Source organism: Labrus bergylta, chromosome 2 (genome assembly GCF_963930695.1).
Source record: "Labrus bergylta chromosome 2, fLabBer1.1, whole genome shotgun sequence".
Classification (NCBI taxonomy): domain Eukaryota; kingdom Metazoa; phylum Chordata; class Actinopteri; order Labriformes; family Labridae; genus Labrus; species Labrus bergylta.
This window is the reverse complement of record NC_089196.1, coordinates 29,855,475-29,876,686: the sequence shown is the minus strand read 5'-3', so window position 1 is coordinate 29,876,686 and position 21,212 is coordinate 29,855,475. Positions and strand designations below refer to the sequence as shown.

The window sequence follows — 21,212 nt, the reverse complement described above, 5'->3', positions numbered from 1 at the left end:
CCAAAATCATCGTCACTCTTTCCATCCATTCATCCGTCCACCCACAAGAGGTTTTGTATTTTTTTAACGCCTTCTCTCTATCTCTATCTCTTTGTCTATCCGTCCTGTGTTGTTCTTATTTAAATGTCAGGCTAATTGTCTGCTACTGTGAGCATTTTTTTTTTTGCTCCTCTTTTGCAATGAAAACAGCTGAGCCCTCTCCCAGACGCTCTGTGAAAGACATGGCAGTGCATTCCATGCTGCTTTGTAATGCTGTCATTTATCACAGCATGTGGACCATTAGTGTGAATCATTTATTGTCTTTGGCGTACTCAAAGAAAAATCCCCACCAACCCAACTCTGGCAGGTCTATATGGAATGAGAGGAAGGTTTAAATATTGTGCATATTGATTGAGGGGCCAAGTGTTCAACAAAGCAGCCTGTGTTTGGTTTGTGAAGCAGCTGAAGGAGCTCCTTAAGAGCAGCATTGTTAGTGTGAGTGTAAAATCTTGTCACTACATATCGTATCGGCAGGCCCTGTTCCTAACCTTGCGGCTAAGTGTTTTTTTTTTCCCTTGTCTACATTTCTAAGGTGACAGAGAGTGGGAGAAGTCAACATATGCATGGCTGACTTTTTGCACAAACTCCATAATTACCATGTCAATGTGGCTGTAGAAATGAGGCGAAACGAGGCCGTTTTACAAGGACGGGGCAACGACTCCTCCTGAACAGCCTTCCTCACCGCTGACTCACAGGATGCTTTTGCAAAAGGCCTCCCACACACCGCTGATATGATTACTTGTGTTGTTACGTCCAATTAATAGAATAAATAACTTAAAATCAGTACAAATGGTTTAAATGTAAGGGTTACCCACAACAGGTTAATTAAACCAGTTATTGCAACAAGCCTTTTCAATGAAAGGATTCATTATAAAATCCATGTTTTATCTTGAATACTTCTGGTTTTAATCCTGCAAATATTGTAAAATGCTCTGTATATTACTGCTATTCACTATTGCAGTCCTCATGGTCAAGGCCAGAAGCTGATGCTTTATTTTAAAGGTTGATTTGGGGGCTTTTTATGCCTTTATTTAGAGAACAGAATGTGGGTAGAGTCAGAAATCAGGGAGAGAGAGAGAGAGAGAGTGGGGAATGATATGTGGGAAAGGAGCTACAGGTCAGATTCAAATCTGGGCCAACCTTGGAGCACTATAGCCTCCGTACAGGGGGAGTGCGCGCTAACCACTTGGCTACTGGCGCCCCAAGCTAATGCTATATGGCGGTCCTTTGCATGGCAACGTTAGGGAACCCCTTGGCTGACCTAAAAAAACATTCTCAAAAACGCACACAAATACAGAGGCAGAAACAGACAGACAAAGACAAAGACACACAAATTAAGTATCAAGGGAATAAAAGTGATTCATGCATTTTTTTAAAGCATTCAAGAGATTCTGCTGTTCTAAAATGTGAGTGGAGGCTTTTTCTCAATCTCTGTGAGGCCCACAGTGATTGTGGGATGGTTAAAAGCCGTTTATCAGGCGAACTGACGGACCTGCCTCTGCCAGACGGGGATGAGAGTTCTATAATATAGCAACAGGGGCAAAGTCATGGAGGACAAACAGAATCATTTTGCATGTGATTTGGTAATGAATGGGGAGCCAGCACAGGGATGCAAGTATGTTTGTGATGTTTTTCCTTTTTTGTGTGTACAAATCAGACTGTTGTCAGCATTCTGAAAGAGAAATAACTGATGTATGGAGACCTGGTTGATATGACAATAAAGATGGTTTTGGGCTGTTGAGTCAGGATGATAATAAGACCCCACTTTGTCTCTCTCCTCAGACCTGAAGAAGTCCTTCGAACAGGAACCTCTGGGAAAGGAAGTGTCCCTGGAGCAGGAGGTGCTGCTGCAGTGTCGCCCTCCGGAGGGCATACCAGCTGCTGAGGTAGGCACAGTTTCATTGTTAACGACAAAAAAAGAGAAGAACATGGAGGGTGTGATTTAAGAATAACGGTCGAGAGAGTGACCTAAGATTATATGACACCATAATGAAGACGAGAGAGAATTTAAAAAAAGGGAAAAATTACTCGTCATCCAATGGAATTAAGTTGAAATTGTCAAAGAAACATGATGTGACACTTTGATATTGCCAATGCCTAGAGCTGTGAATGACGGACAGCAGAACAGAGTGTTTTGATGGGTGCTCTGCTCTTTCACTCTCTGCAGTCAGCGGTTGAAGGGTGTGCTGAATGAAAATGCATCCTGACCATTCTTGAATATATTGTTAAATAGCCTCTTTGGCTGGATATCTTTACAAGTGTTAGGTCTAAAGCCAAGACTGAATGGACTGTGTGTCTCGTATTAAAGTCTTTATATGCAATTTGTCACACTTAAATGTAGAAATCAAGTATATCCTCTGAAAATAACTCTGTGAGTCATGACTGTCTACAATGGGTGTAATACCGAGTCCCACTGTCTGTGATGTTTTCAGAGTTTTTAGAGTCCTATCTTCAGTTTGTTTACATCGCCCGGACAGCCGGCTAACTCCTCCCCTCGTGTATAAAAGTTGTTTAATTGAGGGACTAGAGAAAAGAAGAATAACATACTGTACTCACTGCTTAACTGTGTTTCTAGATCACGCTCATTTCAGGTAAATTTACATGCAGTGTGAAGATACCAGCATAATAAAGATCGCTAGCATTAGCATGCTAACACAACAATGCAGCGAGTTGTTTTGGTTGCATGCTGGCGCTCAAGGGCGACATCTGCTGGATCAAAACATCGCATATAAAGCCTTTAAAGGTCGGCCTAAGTTTCCATTAAGAAACTGCAAAACTGAGAAAAAATAATAAATTGGACAAAGTCAATGTTTTGAAGAAAAACTAAATCAGAGGTTGGCATTCAATGTATTCACCTTTCGAGGATTTTGAAACATGTCTCCAAAGTGTTCTCAGAACTAGAAAACTTTTCCTCCCCCCCACATTGCACACCATCAAGCTTCCTGAACTGTCACAGGGGGAAATCAGGAAAACAGCCTGAAAACCTGTTTTGAGCGACAGTTGCTTGAAAACTCTTCAACTAGGTAACTCATAGTTGCAAAGATTCCAAAGTTTAAACTTAGACTTAAACGTCCCCAGAGAGCCAATTTGAGCTGCATGCACAAGTTACATGAGGAAATCTCAGCCAGTGCAGAAGCTTAGCCTATATATCGCTGTGTACATTTTTAAAGGTTGATTGCTTACTGTACCTGAGCTCTGAGGGAAATAATGAGGGTAATTAATTAAAGCGGATTGTCTGCTTTCCTTCAAAAGGACTAAAAAAAAAAGAGTGCATGTTCCTACTCATTAGCATGGGGGTGCTGAAAACTGAGCTGAGGTGAATATAATTGCATTAAAGGAAGGTGAAGGCTTTATTATGAGCAATCTGGTAAAATCACATTATTCTTTAGGCTGTTTTAAGTCAGTCACTTACTGCCTTTGATAAGTGGCGTCGACTTTGTGCGGTCGAAGGTTCACAGCCATGCCGTCGTCTGAACAGCTGAGGATTTTAAATACACTAGTAAATACAGGCGCGGTAAACACATGCACACTCAACACTTCCCCTCTCATTGTAAGATAATATTGTATGCATGCAGTATATTGTCAGCACATCCTCATTTTTATCCACTCATCAAACGTGTCGCAGAGTAAACAGCCACTCGGGGAGAGCCACACGCGTCACCTCGTCTCCCCCAGGGCCCTTAACTACAGAGGAGCACGTCATTCACAATCCAGATTGTTCTTTATACGTTCCCCATTTAATCTGGCTGCGCTCCCACCTGAATGGATAAAAAGACATAATTTCATTTAGTCAGTCACCGGGGAAGATCAGCACACAGCACTTGGAGAGAGAGAGAGGCTGCGCTACCGGATAAGGAGCCTCTGAATCAGGTTTCACTCCTCAGGTTTTGATAGTCGTTTTGAATTGCACCTAAGTACACAGCTCCCCTGAGGGGGTGAAAGGGAGAGGGAGGGAGGGAGGGGGGGATACTGAGAAAAAGAGGGGTGAGGGAGGCGCTTAGATGGACCCGGCATACAAAGAAGAAAGAAGAATGGGAGAGAAGGAGAAGTGGTTGTGATTGAAAAGGGATCTTTTCCTGCCCTTTCACTTGTAGAAATATGTCTTTCTTAAAGCTCCTGTGAGGAACTTTGTGTTTGTGTGGATTTTGGCGCCCCCTGTGGACACACCACTTAATACATTGCTGATATTGTTTTGTGCATGTAAGTAGTATTCTTTTTATAAGGGTTTATTTGTGGGCTTGTTACGCCTTTATTCTAAAGACAGGACAGTGGATAGAGTCAGAAACGGGGAACGACATGCAGAAAAAGGAGCCACATGGGTACATGGGGCCTGAGCACTAACCTCCATGCTAACGGCACCCCCAGAAGTAGCCTATTCTTTTTTTTATCAAAAAATGTCATCCTCCTTTCTTCGGACAGTCACACTTTAAGTTTGACGGTCGTTACTTTTTGTCATGGTAAACTATTGCTGTTTTTGGCAGTGTGCTTTTTAACGCCTGTTTTGACACCTGACACCCTGCTGCAGCGATTTCAGGCATTAGAAATAACTGGAAACCGTCTCATAAATGATGATCTCGTTTGCTTTTGTAGATCATGAAAATGCATCAGTATTTATCTTGTTCTGCTTCACCATCAGGTAAAAACTTCTCACAGGAGCTTTGAGAGAGAGATCAAGCAAATAATCTATCAGAATTCAATTCAAATAACTTCATTTATCTGTAAAATAACGTTATGGAGTTTGTGCAAAAATCACTACTTTTACATGAGCAGGGCAAAATCAGCAAATAATTTAGGTTCCACTTTGTCCACAGGGGGCGCCAAAATCAACACAGACTGAAAGTCTCATACAGAAGCTTTAAATTTAACTGATTTTGACACAAAAAACATGGCGGCTTATTTTAATTGTTTTCACACTTCCAACCTGTGTTCCTCCATCTTCAGGACAAATCTCCACACTAATGAGTCATTACGACTGCTGCCTGTCTGCTTAGACAGGCAGATTCAACACATCACCTTTAAACACAAAGACATGTTTACAGACACACACACACAATCAGACACACTTACACTGAAAGCTATTTTCCCCACAGTGTTCAATTTGCTACTTTTTTCCATTCCTTTCTCCCGTCATAATGGGATCTCAGGGCAAATGGATTGGTCCGTTTCCCCTGTCTGCTGAAGCTGATTAGAGGGATTTAGGTTTAAAACCTGCTGATGACCTCAGGTTGTAGCCCTGCCTTTCGTTTTTTTTTTTTTTTTTAACCTCCTCTGACTTTCTATTTCTCTCAGTTCTTATCACACTTGTTCTCTTTGACATTCACATTCTTTATTTCCTGTCTCCATAAGTCCTCCACATACACAACAATCGTTTTGTTGTTGTTGTTTTTTTGATTGACAGTTGTTGGTGTCCTGTGACCTCTCTTGAAATGTTCTAATATTAGTCGTTGCGGTTGCCGAGTTGAGCGGTTGACGACTGTTGTAAAGTTGTCAAAGTGATAGGGTTGTTGCCCTGTTATGTGACACGCATATCGTAATGCCCAGCTGGCATCACGTGGCTGTCAACATGCCGAAACCGAAAAAATCCTTGACTCCATAAACACACATGCAAACACAACACAGACACAGTTCACATTCGTATTCGCGACAGCATCCACACTCACAGACGCACATATACCGAAAGCATGACAGGAGTTGCACTTAAGGAAAGATTAGCCTGGGAACATTTCAACTGCTGCACAACTGTTAGCCTTGTGAGGTCAGGGTCAAACCAATTCAAGATCTCAAAGAAAGCGTCCACACGCCAAGCCAATGCACCATTATTTCCTCTTCACTTTGCTCTGACAGGACAGCTCGTGTCATCAGTCAGTCTAGTCTTCTTGTTTTTATTTTTTTCTCTCTCTCTTTCAGTCCAAAAGCTCCTGAGAGACACAATTTGAAGCATTGTGAAATCCTTGAGAAACATCTAAATCTCTTTAGACTGTGATAGAAAGCCTTTTAAAAGCTAACGGAAAGCTATTGGATTCAGCGGGGAGGGTTCAGCAGTTCAACACACAGAGGCTTTATGGACACAGATGGTGAATTGAGAGAACGTGCAACAAGTACAGAACAATGTTCACTTTCTATGAAAAATCTCTCCCATCTGATTTGATTTCTTCCGAGTTTGGTTTGTGTTTTTGTAAAACTTCTTATATTTCTGAAAATTATTTTATCGCCTGAGGTTGTTGCGCATCAAAATGTCTCTGAAAACAAGCAACGTACTGAAATTTTCAACTGGGCTGCAGTATGTTTTTCTCTGGAAATGTTGCAAGGCTTCATTAGGACATGGAGGTCAGCAAAGTCTGACAGCAAGAACACATTTTACCTTGAAACCCAAAGAGTAGGAGTGACCCCGCAGGCCAGGCGAAACCAGCAGACAGCGCAGAGCAGGTGGGGTTATGGATTTGTGTGTGTGCGTTGTGTATGTGAGTGTCTATGTGAATATTTGTCTATGTGCCTGTCTGCGTCTGTCTCTTGAGTGTGAGTGATTAGCCCAGCTGCAGTGAAATAAACACATCAGTGTGTGGTGACAGGCCCTCCACGTGTCTAGCCCTAACACACACAAACACTCAGGCACACACTCAAACACACACAGCTTTAGACAGTAACTGGATATGTGTCTGGAGCCGGGTCAAGTTCCTGTCACATTCTTAACCTCTCCATCCACAGCCCCAAATAAGGGGCGAGTTATTTTCTGGATAATGTCTTTTAATAAATATATCCATTCTTTGTCTGAGTGTAGTTTTACATGTGGATACAGCCATAAGCTGAGACAAAAACATCATTTGTATTCACCTTAAGCCTCCTATTTGGCTCTGACACCATCTTTAGGGTGCAGGCTGAAGTGCTGCTACATGGTGTACTCATGAATTATCTGATTAAAGGTAGAGTATGACATTTTACCACTTCTCAGTTGATCAGCATGAGAAAAAACATGTTAAATTAGCCCCTTAGCTTCAAAGACAACAGCTAATGTTAGCATGCATCTTGTTCCTAGCTAAGATAACTTTCCCTTCTGTATCTTGCAACATAATAAATAGTGTTTTACCCATCAGCTACGTGCAGACAAAAGCAAGTGTAAGTAGGCTATTCAGCTAATTTCTACCGACCATGAGGCGTTTACACTTCTTTTGTATCTTGTAATTTAAGGAAAATAAAACCTGTTCTGATATCCAACAGAAAAAATCATTATAACTTTCTTTTAATTCATGTTTTTTTTGTTTCTTGTAACATTACATTATGTTTGATAACCATTTTGGCTACATTTAGACAACAGCGAATGTTAGCATCGTACTTCTGAGCTGAACTTTTTCTCAACTTTTTTGAGCAACGTTCAAAATTCAAACGTGTTTGATAACCCATAAACTTTAACTTGACAACAGCAAATGGAAGCTTTCAAGAAGGCTACTTGAAATGAGACTTAACACGTCTCCTTTTGTATCTCGTAACATCAGAAAACTAAAACAAGATAACCCTTTAGCTCCTGTAAGACAGCAGCAAATGCTAGCATACAGCCCTCACTAAGCTAACAGCTTCAGCTTTCATTTACACCCTTCCTTTTATATCTTGATACATTAACAAAGTAAGTCTGATAATCACGAGCTTACCATAAGACAATGGCTAAGTGTTGCCATGTTTCTGGCTGGACGCTAATGTTAACTGTTGTTTTGCTTTAGTATTACAAAAGTGTAGCCTATTTTAAACTTAAGCTAGGGCAAGAATACCCTGAAATACCCCTGAAAGACAACAGTATCATGATAAGCATTTGTGTTTCTAAACCTCAGCATAACTAGTCGGTGTGTAGACTTGATATATGTTCAACAAGAAATCTCAACATTTGGCATACATATTACATATATTAAAATAATAATTCATTGTTGGACCTATGGCTGCCTGTTCTTAGCTGTATGTAGTTGGTCACATCGTACAATACAAAGTCTTCAAACCTCTAAAAACACACTAAGCCTCTGACCACCCTCGCGTTGGGTCTGTGCGTTCTGCTTTGTGAATTGCTGTCTGTACCAGTTTGGGATAAGTCTGGACACATGTATTCGTGTAATTACCCAATGTGTTTGGGTGTTCTTGTGTTTGTATGGGTGTGTCTCTGTGTGCATGAATGACTCGTCGTGATGTAAATCACAGCAGACTTTTCTGTCAGAAGGCATCAGCGGTTTGGTGTGGCCAAACCCCCAACGGCTACCTCACTCTCACACTCGTGGAGTTCTACTGTACACAGTTACGCAGTAGATTTCAGTCCCTGAAGTCACCATTGTGAATGTGTCATGTGATGACGTTTACTAGCAGAATCTTCCTGGAGGTTATAACGTCAGCGCTGGTGGAGTGTTCTGAGTGGACAGCGAAGGTGACAGAGCGAATTAAACTGTCTGAATAATAAGACTTACCCTCTTTCTGTGGCCAGAGACAGAAGCAGATATGTGGAAATCCTTTCGGTTTTAAACCGCCGCAAGATCTCATGAGTTAAATTTTTCTTCTGGATTTTTTGAACACCACAAAATAAACCACTTACATGTTCTGAATACACCCAAAATGCGTATTCAGCCTTCCATCCTTCCATCTAAAGCTTTGTCAAAGGATTTTAAGCTTAAATAGGTCTATTTCCAGGATATAAATATCTAGCAGACGTCACAAATATGAATTTTTGGACGTGTATGTCTGAATAAACAGAATTGAATAAACCTGAAGAGAGTAAGAAGAGTCTATAGATAGAACTTTAATATCAAATAAAGCAGTGCTTCTTAGCTTCACAATATGTGACCACAGCACCAGTGGAATTGAAATCATTGTCATCCTGTCCATCTCTTTTCCAGAGAGAAACACACACATGTTGGTTCGCCTGTGTGTGTGTGTGTGTGTGTGTGTGTGTGTGTGGTCCTGTGCACAAAAAACAATTCATGTAATGCTGCTTCCCCGATAGATCCTCACCTTAATCCTCTTTGAGAGAGCATAGTAAGCCCCACGGCTCATCTCCCATCACATTTTACCTTGATCCTCAACCTCTGTCAGAAATCATCAAGGTAATCCACAGATTAGTCAGCAATCTTTTTTCTATTCCGACTGCCGGGGTGAATTATCAAAACGGTGTTAAGATTATTAAAACGCTGTTCTGATGGTTTATCACTGAGGAGTAATTTACAAGTGGAGGCAGATGAGACTTTGATGTTGTTGTGGTAATAGAGGTATTGTGGTTAGCTGGTGGTGATGTACAGTATATAGAGACGGATTATGATCATTATCTAATGATGCGTGTGCTCCAACACACGAACTGATATGCACATAAATGCATATACAATGTACTTTATCGCCTTGACTCCTTCACTCCTTGTACTGTACGTCAGTGTAGTCTTTTAAAAGCACTTTGTATTTCAGCAGCCTTGAGAGGCTTTTCATCCTGTAATAAGCTGTGTCAGTAAATTCAGGCATTAGTCAGATCCCACTCCAGAGCCAGCAGACTGTGCAGAACTGAATTGGAAATGCGTATTTTCCATCGCAGAAGCGCTGCCTGAGTTACCAGACTTCCTCACTGATTTATTATATCCACTACTCTCTCTTTCCCTCTTTATTAAGTCAAAAAAAAAAAAAGTGTGGTTGGTTTAAGCACTTCAGTTCCAATCACTGGTTCAGTCTAGACTCAGACCCTGAAATATTTATTGTCTGCAGAATATTCTTTAGAAAAAAAACCGTTTCATTTCGCAATTCTTTTCTTTATCTACTGCTGATTCTGGTGCTTGCTTAGTGTGCAGATAATTACTGTAAAAAAACACTTATCTCACATGCTTATCTTGGCTTCCTGACAAGTGTCAGAGTTCTGCTATTTCAAAGTTATGACTGCAATCACGAACAGTCCATCCACCCGTGGTCGAGGCCATTTAAGGCAACTATCAATCACAATCCAAAGAAAGAAGCTTCTCATTACATAAAGTCACCCTGTGTTTTGTTTCTTTGCTGACGACTCAACCTTCTCCCCCTCAGCGAGGACAGGAAGTCTGCAGGCTGGTGATCATATAGTTTCAGTTCTCTGTGGTCTGAGGTTTGAGGTTTTGAGTCTTTTTTCAAACGTGGACTTTGTTCTTTTGTGTGTATGGTATGTAAAGTGATGAGTGGGTGTGTGTGTGACTCAGAAGTCTGAGGGTTGGAGATAATGAAGGCTTTTGTGTGGATCCCCCTCTTCATTCCCCAAAATTAAGAGAACCTTCTCTCTCTCACCCCCTTTCATTATCTACTCAGAGGCTTTTGCAAACACAACACAACAGTCTTCCTTTGCATTAAATGTCTTCCTGGCAGGGCCAAGAGTTTAAAGGTATAATATGCAGCTTTTAGAGTAGATGTGCAGTAGATGTTGCACTGTAGCACCAGACCAAAACAAAGCTTTTCATTGGCCATACCTCCACTGTCCCTCAGGGCACAGTTGTGCCTCCTCCCCCTCCCTGAGGATTCTGACTGAGACCAGCCATTTGAAGAACAGAAGGACAAATCTCCATTCAGAGTTTATTCAGTTATTATTTCTTTGAGGTATTTTAGACTAAGGAAAGTATTTTCTTCCATTTGGAAAGTTTGTTAGTTCTCCTTGAATTACGTTCTTGTGACAAAACTCTGCCATTGTGCCTCTACATACTGCGTCTTTTAGAGGGCGGGGCAGGGCTAACGATTGGACGGGGACTGATTCAAGTGGTGGAAAAAAGCATGCATGAAACATGTTTAACCCTCATACACAAGCCGAAATGTCAATGTCAAAATGTCTTATCAGTGTGAACACAGAGCTAACAAACCCAGAGGGAGTTTGACTTCACTCTCTGTTATTACAGATTCAAATGTTGCATTCTATTCCTTTAATTGAGTTAAAGTTAAAATGCCAATCCTTCACTTTGTTTTTAAAATGAATTAACCATTTATAGAGATTTTTTGTTTCTTTCACTAAATCTTGCACTGTTTCCCAAATCCACTATTTTCTTGGTACTTCTCTGAGCTTTCTTGTGTGTCTCTCCTGTGGTCATTTTGCACTTTGTATCTTTCTGTCACCATCGCTGTCTCTCAGTCTCTCTCGCCACCCCCCCGCACCCTGTCTTTCCTGACACAGTTCCTGGACAGAGCTGTGTGGATCGGCGATGACATGACAGTGTAGTGTGCAGACTGCATTGTCAGGCAGCTAGCCGCGTGCCGCCCTCGGCTGTCCTGACAGAATAGTCATGGATGAATGAACACGCTGGTTTGACACAGGTTGTGAGAGTGTCAAATAAGAAAAACTCTGTTCTGCGCTGGTCTGTCAAGTTTGAGGAATTGTTGGACCTTGTAAGTCTTTTAGGATCTCAAAGAAACTGTACACACAAAACTTTAACATCCAAAGGTTTCAGTGTATTCCCATACGTCTTATAATAATAATAATAATAATGCAATCAACTTATTAGAAACCTCTTTGTCAAACAATTAAGCAGCTAAAAATAGTTCTCAGTCTTCCTGCTGGCAAGCGCCGTGATATAATTTGAAAGGCTTAACTGCAGGAGTAAATGGGGAAGTAAATTCCTCATTTGGGACCCAGATTGAAAAAGTTTAATAAGCCAGGGCTTTGAATAATTGCTACCAATTAATTGCTTTTAACTTACATCACTATTGAGTTAAGTAGTCTGCAGCAAGTTACTAAAGGAGGTCATTGTCGGAGCAATTAATATCTCTCATAACTGCGAGTGTGATCGTAACGAGGCATTATCAGATGATGACCGCAACGTCTATAGCCGAGAATATCTTTGTAATGAAATATGATTTAATCCTATCTGATTGTCAAGTCCATTATTGCTACCACTCAGTCCTCCATTTACTACTACGCAAAATGTGTTTGATATCAAATATGACTCAATTTATGCTGAGCCATATTAACCGCAATACTGCTTACACTCTGCAATCATATTGAATCATTAGCTTATCAAACACTCTGCCAAGAAGCCCGCGGAACTATTGATGCTTTGCTGATTTCAGAGGCATAAGTCTTTCAAAGGAAGGATGGCTGTGGGCTACTTAAGTGTGACCTTGCAGAGGCCGATGTACAGCACTTAGAGGTAAGATGCTCCTTCGGTTCTTCGGGGAGTCATAAAGAAGAGAATATGCTGATTATGAAAGCGTCTGCTGTCTTTTTGTTGGTGCAAAATGTAAAGTACCTGAAGCACTTTGATGCACGGCTATGTGCAGGCTGTGGGGTTTTTTTAAGAGGTGGAATTTACCAGCAGGTTGGAGTATTCTGTTGAAAAACGTGTTCTTTATGCCTGAAGCATTTAGATTCATAGAGTTGAAAGCCTATCAGGTCATAGAGACTTTGCAAAAAATGTGCACACAGGCAAAGGGGAGGGATGGCTAGATATAGTTATATGCACAATGTTTCTTCCATGTCGCTAACCAAATAGTGCAACTCCACAGCGCCTGCAACAGTAACTTTGTGTTTTTGTCCATTTTTGCGCCCCCCACTGGACAAAGAAGCACAACTTACAACTTTCCTGTTTGTCCTATATATATGTAGCTGCCAGTTTCCACATAGTCCATGCACACTGCGTTCTGTCAGCGCCATGGTTTTGCTCTATTGGATGGCAGCGCCCTGCCCCGCCGGGTCACTTTCTGGAGTGTGAGCGCAGCCATGATCCCACAAACATCATGTTGCTGTTCATTCGCTGCCTGTTTTGATGTAATGTTGAAAAAGTGAAGAAAAATGCTATTGTGAGTCCGTAAATTGTGTTTTATTTTGGAAATTGACCGTTTTCTTACTTGACTTCCTGTCCGGCTCGATCTATTCTCTCCAGCCTGACACTTGATTGCAGCGAGGTCTGTCGGAATAGACTTAAGGTGATAGTAACTTCTGATTTCTGAAGGTTCCTCGTCTTGGGCTACCTGTGACTTACATCATGTACGATTCAAGTGTAGCTGCTCAAAGTAAACCACCTGATGTACAATCTGAATGTAACTCAAAGGGGATATCAGAGTATTTTATAGCAGAGGCACCAGTCATTTTATTTCCTTTAATACATGTCTATCTGGTTGTTTATTTTTTACCAAGCTCATACTTTACACTTTAGATCCTTTTAACGAAATGCAACAGTGCCAAACACGGGGGTCTGGCATAGTTCAGCTGACCCGGCTAATAAAGCAAAGCTGATTTTGTTATTGGGCGGTTTTAATAACACTGGAGAGCTGGAGAGTCAATTAAAAAGGATTAGCGAGGCCCCAATCTGCTCAGAGCCTCTTCATGCTTCAATGATTATGGAGTGTCATCAGTACTCCTACACTGTACACTCAACCAGCTCTGACACACACGCACACACACGCACACACACACACACACACACACACACACACACATGTTAAAACATGCGCATAAATGTCTGCAACACTTACACAGATCTGTGTTTTAATGATAGGGTTAGATTTCCACTCATAACACATGCATTTGTGAAGTGCACGCACTGATACATACTATTTTATTACATGATTTTAATGTGTGCAGAAGATTGGATTTGAGAAGTATTTGCAGTTCTTTGCACTTAAAGAAAAAGTGTTTCTAAAAAGCAAACCGAATGTGTCACTTGACTGTGTATAAATATGGGCAGCGCCTCTATGTCTCCTTTCACTGATTGAAGTGAAGCCAAAATAACCTCATGACAAGAGCAGACATATTGAACTGGTGATGTAATTTTGAGCTCTAAGGCAGTGGTGCCCAAAGTGGGGGTCGCAAGACACTGAGACCCAAAACATGAAAATTATTTTACCCATTATTGTGAAACTATAAACAAAAAAGTAGTTTTAGAGATTACATGTGTTCGGTTTCTAGTGTTTCTTACAATAGATTTCTAAAATAACATTAAGGTGTTAGGGCTGTTGTGTGGTGTCCTAGTGTCAGTGTTTGGAGAAGTCTTTCAGTGTGCGCGTTGGGGGTCCCCATTCTCTAACACCGTTATATTGGGGAACGCAGGCTGAAGTTTGGGAACCCTTGCTCTAAGGGATCTGGCTGCTGGAACCCAAGATTCGACACTTACCTGAAGCACACATTTAAATTAAAGATGCAATTTCAGGGATTCCTCTGGTCGGTACAGTCCACAACAGAACAGGTTCTTGAGTTGCTTGGGAGGAGGTGATCACGCTTTTGGAATATGTTTTGTTATTTTTTATCATTTTTCTGCTTTCCTATCTTTGCCTTATCCTGCTAATCTGGTTGAGAACGCTGCGAGGGGCATCATTTGTCGAAAGAACTGTCAATCAATGACGTTACATCAGCTCTTTTTTTTTGCATTAAATAACTAATTAAAACAAAACTACTCTGAAAAATGTATCATTGGATATAAATCAGCATGATAATAACTATCATGACAGAATGCAGGTTTGACAAAAAATCCTTTTATGTGTATTCTAACTCCTTAGTTTGACCCATGTCTTAGCCGGGTGTTTGACCTTTACTGACGCCAGCCAGCAGGTGGAACGCTAAATATTTCAGCTTCACTCCCAGGCAGCTGTTGCTCTGTCCATATTAATATACAGTCTATGGTGTTGTGTAAAGGGAGAAACATTGGGCAAGAATCGAGTCACTTTGTTTTCATTCACACATCGTTGAAATATTGTGATTTGAACATGAACCTGTTTGCAATCACAGACACGGCTGGTGGGTGAGTGAGACAAAAAGAGGACAACAAAGGTTTTGTTTTCCGTCTCATGATTTCTACCTTAATTATGCTTTCTTTTGAATCACAAAAACAGCTTGAATACAGCGAGCCTGCGACAGATACGGTGGATTTGTGGTGATTACTGTCATCCTGTAAAAGGTATCATGAGGACCAACATTTTTTTTTTGTCCTACTGGGAGTGGAGTTACACATAAAAAGGGAAATTAAATGTAAATTATTTGACCACAAAAAGTCCAAATAAATCACAGAAAGTCTTCGTCTGACTGATTAATGTTATTGCGTCTGACACATTTTCCAATCGCTTTGGATCGAGCACAGTAACCAAAGAAAACAGAACAATTCGACTGAAATTACTGAGCAATAAATCTCTGCATGGAAAGTCCAAAAAATGAAGCACACTTAGCCGCTCTCCAGTCTCCATAAAAGCATTCTTTCTCAGATGAGTCAGACATGATACTTCAGAGGTGTTTTTAAGGTCATAATGCTGAACCACTTAAAATCCTCTTCAGCAGTCTGGGTCCTGCAGTTTTCTTCTGCACACTCTACCATTGCTCTGACTTTTCTCTCACCACTTTTGCTTTCTTTATTTCTCCCTCTCTGTCTCCGCTTCTTTTGCATCTTTCACCTCCTCCGCCTCCTGCTGTATAGCCATCAGTGATGTTAAAATACTTACTGAGCGGGAGGGGTTCGGACAGAAATGTGGAAAAAACATCACGGTCCAGAGGTGCAAAGAAAGCAACAGAGACACACGTACAGAGGGGCTTCAACACTTTAACAGCACTGACCCGTAACCATGCACAGAGGTGTTCTATAATTTAACAAGCTGTCAATCATTTCAACACACAGGGCCAAGGGAAACAAGGAAAGTCAGTCGGACAACACACAGGCTTTAAGTTACTCCAGAAAACTCCAGAAAAATTAAAAAAACCCGTCCTGTGTCTGTTTTAAGCGCTTACACACTACATGATAAATTGACTCATTTTGGGCCCCACCTCTACTGGTAATCTTGAGCAAAGTCCCATTTTCAAATGGTTCTAAAGATGAGCTCGGACGATTTTCCTGTGGTGTGAGGTGAGTTAAGACCATAGACTGTAAATATTAAAGGACGCAGCCTGAGTGATGTCAGCCTTCTGTTCCTGAGGGGGCTCTGGAGGCTCATCAGCAGCAGCCGCCATGTTGGAAATCCTGTCTCAGTCTAACTTTCAGTCAACAGGCTGAGAGCTGGAGCTGAGGCGGGTTTTAAGCCTCTTGAATTCAACACAGGCTCCTGAACTTACATTTCACCGTGATGTTTCACTCCGCTGTTCATCTCCTTACACTGGCTCCCAGTTACTGCTCGCATCAAATTTAAAACTCTGCTGCTCGCTTACAAAACAGACACAAAAGCGTCTCCTCCTCACTTTAACTCTCTCATCCAGGTCTACACTCCCCCCCCCCCCACTACGCTCTGCCAATGAAAGGCGTCTGATCCAACCTTCACAACAGGGTCCTAAGTCTCTGACTAGACTCTTCTCCTCTGTCGCCCCCCGGTGGTGGAATGAACTCCCAAACTCCATTGGATCTGCAGAGTCCCTCTGCACCTTTAAGAAAAAGCTAAAGACCCAGCTCTTTCATGAATATCTACTAACTTAATGATGATGGTCTCCATATTATTGATGATGATGATGGTAGTGACGATGGTTTTTGTTTGATAACGACGACTTATAAGATGGTTTCTATACTGATTAGAGCTCTCAAGAACTGCCCTCAATGTTGTGCTTTGCCTCTGGTCACTTCCTGTCAGCACCTGTGTGTCCAATCAGACTCAAAGCTGATCGTTTGCTCTTACTCACATTCTTCCCTTTTTTCTAGATCCTTGCTTGTGTTGTACTTACTCTCTGATGTACGTCGCTTTGGATGAAAGCGTCTGCTAAGTGAATTGTAGAATGTTGTTCTCGTCCCCTTTTGTCCAAAAATTCAAAATTAGACAGTCATAACTCAGAGAGACATTTACAGAGGATATACTTGATTTCTGCTGTATTGATGTGTAAAATGTTGCCTCTAAGTATAGACATTTATTGATTTCTACCGTTCACACACATGCTTTTTTCCCATTATGTTCTTTGTATTTTTTTATACTTGCCTTAAAAATGAACTTAACTATTACTTCAGCTTATTTACCGCATTACACCCAGCGCTCATGTATTCTTAGTGTGTCGTTTTTGGCCTTGTGACATCCAGAGCTCACAGATTACATATATAAAAACACAGGAGACATCAAGATTACTATTTTTTTAACTTCTCTATCTCTGACTTCATCTGTCACTCTCATAACATGATTCCCATTTGAACTTTTCCCCGCTGACACCCAGGGGTGTTGACTCTGAGTCTGACTGTTAATAGGTCAGCGTCTGTTTGGGGAAAACGTTTCCCCGACGCGTCTGAGCCGTTGAGTGGATTTGGATGTTTTTCAGTCTTCCTCTAATGATTTGAGCCCTGGGTCTCATTTCAACTTTCCATCCCCTCCCTAACACTCTCAACCCAAACTGTCATATCTGTGTTTCTTTCTCCTCCCTTCAGCGACCAGCTCTGCTATCACAGTCCCCCATGCATTTTCATCCTCACAGCTCCGAGTAGGGTTTCTGTTTACTCAGTTTGTTTGTTCTGTTTTTTTTTTGTGTGTGTGTGTTCATTTCAATTTCCGGTTTTCTCTCTCTTTTTTTTCCTTGTCTCCTTCCAAACTCGGTAAGCAATGACTTGTATTTTTAATTTTGGACTCTGTGAAAAGACATGAATTCATGATATTTCAGAATGCCAATAAATGAATAATGAATGAATGACTGTGTGATGCCTCACTGATAGTGTTTTTGAAGCCTTTAAATGAGGCTGAAGCCTTTATTACAAGAGAAACAAGCTCGAGTACACACACACACACACACACACACACACACACACACACACACACACACACACACACACACACACACACAGAACTATAAATTAGATTGTTACCATATTCTTCCACCTCTGACACAAATAAGAAACATTCATAAATTACTAAAATCCTAAGTTTTTGGTTGAAATTGTCAAGATGATGCAAAATAAAAGACATATTTGGAATTGTTTAAGCGCAATGGTCTTTATACAATTTAATCATTTTAAAGGGATAGTTCAGTATTTTTGAAGTGGGGTTGAATGAGGTTCTTGTCCAGAGTGAGTTTATTAGCACCTCACTTTTTCATGTTATTGATCGGCACTTTTTGTCCTGAAAATACATTTTTAAAAGAATATACAAGCTTTCCAGCTCAGTTTCATATTGCATGTTCGATGTATAGTAACTTTACTTCATCATCAAAACAATCATGTGAGGAGCAACATGTAGTGTTTAAAATGGGTACTGCAAATTCCTACATTAAGTCGAGCTGTCTCCCACCTTGCCTATAGGCTTGCCGAGGTTGACTCAGAGGCTGACTCAGTTATATCTGAGCCACTCCCTTGCGTGCTTCCATCGCTGCAACACCTGTTGGATTGCTGTTTGCCTGGCAAACCGAGGGGCATCCAAAACGTTTCTCTCCCCGTTCGTTTGTCCATCGTCTTTTGTAGTTTTCAAACTGAAGCCTGTATGTTTTGTGAAACATCCTTGGATTGCATTTCCAATTCTCTATCCTCTCTAGTCCGTCTGTCTGTCATGCGTGACACGTCATGGTTTTCAGACCTTTACTTCCAGGTCACTGGCCCTTCTTCTACACCTCCTTCACCTTTTTTAAGCTTCTTTATTTCCCCCCCATTTATTCTCACAGAACACCTGAGCCACGTCTCAGAGTGCAGCCCATCCCATCAGTGCATCTCTGTAACGTCTGGTTCTTTGATGCGAAAGAGAGAGAGAGAGAACAGAGAGAACTTTTGGGAGCTTGCAGTTGCCCGAGTTTCTTGTTTTCACACGTGCACACATTTGTTTTGACACAAGGACCTCTGGATTAAAATACTGCCCTTGCCAACTTCCTCCTTACATTTGTCTCTTTCTCCTTCCTGCTCTCGCCTGCATTCCTCACACGACTTTCACTTTCATCCCCATGTTTTCCCCAAGTGTTGCTCTAATGAATTACCCCGCTATATCTTCCCCCATCTACTCCAATTTTTTCTCCCCATTCAGCACCCCCAGACTCCTTCTTCTCCCCCTTCATCCTTCTTTCCCTAATTGTTGACATAGCATGGAAATTCCAAATTGGCTCGGCTCTACCTCAGCACTCCCTTACCTCCTCATTACCTTTTCATTTGTCCTTTTCTCCCTCTCCACGGGCTCCCGCTCGCCCCCTTCCTCTGGCGCTTCGGCTTCCCTCTTTGTTGACATTGTCGGGTTAGCTTTAATGGATCACCCACAGATATCTGCTGCTAGCCCTGCACTCCCCTGTTTCCTCATCCTCCTCCTCCACCATAATCACCGGCCCTCCTAACTCTCTCTCTCTCTCTCTTTCTCTCGCTCTTTCTTCCAACCGCTGTTGAAATACCTTTTCTCTCTCCGGCCTTCTCTGCAAATCGTTCCCCCATCCATCTCTCCCGCTCTCTGTCTCTCCACTCCTGGATGTTGACATGAGAGGCTGAGTCTAATAGATCACGGTGAAGCATCTGCACCTGTGTTAAATCTCAGAGGAAGCGCTGCCTGTGTGTGTGTGTGTGTGTGTGTGTGTGTGTGTGTGCCTGCAAGTGTGTGTGTGCGTGTGCACCCTAGAGAAGCCATCGCAGGCTTTCTGTTCAGCACATCTGTGACCTCCTTTAGTGCTGAGCCACTTCCTCCCTTTTCCTCTCCTTCAATTCACCTGCCTCTACTTGTTGTCCCATCCTCTTCTCTCTATCATTTATAAGCTTACATTGCAGCGTGGAACCATTATCTTAGTCGCCATATTTGTAGTTATTTTAGTTCCTGAAGAGCACATGTGCTGAATCTTGCAAAGCCAATTCTGCACTTGTGTCAAAACACAAAGACGTGATATGAAGAGCCCCGAGCACAAGTAAGGAGAAGTCCTCATATATCATATCATTCAGTAGAAATGTACCGTGGTGCAGTGGAGTAGTGGATTATAAATAGGCCTCTGTAGGCCCATCTCAGTCCTGACTAGGGTGTCCTCTAGTGTCCCAGTTCTGTCTGCACGGGACACCTTGGAGAGCGCGTTGTAATTCCTCACACTCCGCTGCACATCGGAGGATTCTGTCTTTTATATATATATACATGCTTCCTTCCTCCGTGCCCAGCTACATTTGAATTCCTCGAGGTACAGGACTCTTTTAAAGAACATTCTCACAGTCCTCGTTCTTTACATGAACAAGACCTCTGAGATTTCTCCGCTCTTGCCCACACATTGAATTAATTCTTTGCAGGTTCAGTGGGTAACACAGCGGAGGATATACAGATTTTTTTTTTTTTCTTTTCAACGCTGAAGTTTAAGAGTATCCTGTGAAAAAAAGAAAAAAAACGTTGCCGTAAGTAGAACATATTTCTCCTCTGTGGTTTTTGAAGTCTGTGTAGATGAAATCAGAAAGGAGAAATTGGTCTCAACACTCCGAGTAACTTTTAGGCTCTTTTTTGGGGGAGGTGGGCAGGGCCAATTGAGCTCAATGACCCTGTAGCGATACAAAGATAAAGCAATGAAAGCTTTAACGTCTTCAGAGTATATTCTGTGGCTCTGCTAGTGAGTTGAAATGATGACATTTAGCACATCAAGCATGAGTGGACCTGCAGGTACGTGGAGATGATTAAGGGATGACATCTTTTTGCCTTTTTCAAATCTGAAGACAGACAGGAAATGGAGGGAGTAGAGAAGGGGGGGGGTGACATGCAGCAACGGGCCGAGGTCAGATTCAAACCCCACTGTCTCTGTGCATGGGGCGCACGTCATAACCGCTTGGCTATTGGCGCCCCTGAGATGTCATCTTTTTTTTAATTATTCCTTTGTAGAAGCGATATTAACTACGGTGGTCGTTCTTTATATTGTGCAAATTAGATCAGATGTCACTGTACTTCTCGTATCTGGGTAACATTTTGTGGATTAAAGGAGTTCTTAATTGGTTTATGGAAGGAAATAATGCAATAAAAACTTTAAATATAACAACTTTAAAGTTTGTTTTATCAAAGGTGTCTTTTACACCATCAGTGTGAGCAGGTCAGCTGGCGACCCAGTTATGTCAGTATTGTTAATTGGGTCTTTATGTCACTCGCCTGGATCTAGTTAATTAAGCTGTCAGAGCCTCAGAAATCCCATGTTGGCATGCACACACATCGGCAATGACACACGCCCACACACACACCTCACCCACTTCCATCCTGTATATAATTGTGCACACATATATGGCGAGTGACCTTAAGTTAACCTGCACAATCTGTCCAGTCTGCCCAGTCCTGGCATGTATTGTATTGTGGTGGGCTCGGTGGCTGCAGTAAATTCCCCTCAGTAGCATGTGGGCAGCAGGATCGTCCTAATCACCTCCCAA

General features: G+C 41.8%; 1 protein-coding gene across 2 annotated transcripts in view; it reads left to right on the top strand.

Moving 5' to 3' along the window:
* Nucleotides 1-21,212, top strand: part of LOC109989159 (netrin receptor UNC5C-like) — a 230,594-nt gene that overhangs the window by 139,505 nt on the left and 69,877 nt on the right. For both annotated transcript variants that reach the window (XM_065951374.1, XM_029278676.2), the window contains exon 4: nt 1,822-1,925. In XM_065951374.1, the coding sequence (XP_065807446.1) occupies nt 1,822-1,925 (104 nt within the window). The remainder of the gene's footprint in view (nt 1-1,821; nt 1,926-21,212) is intronic.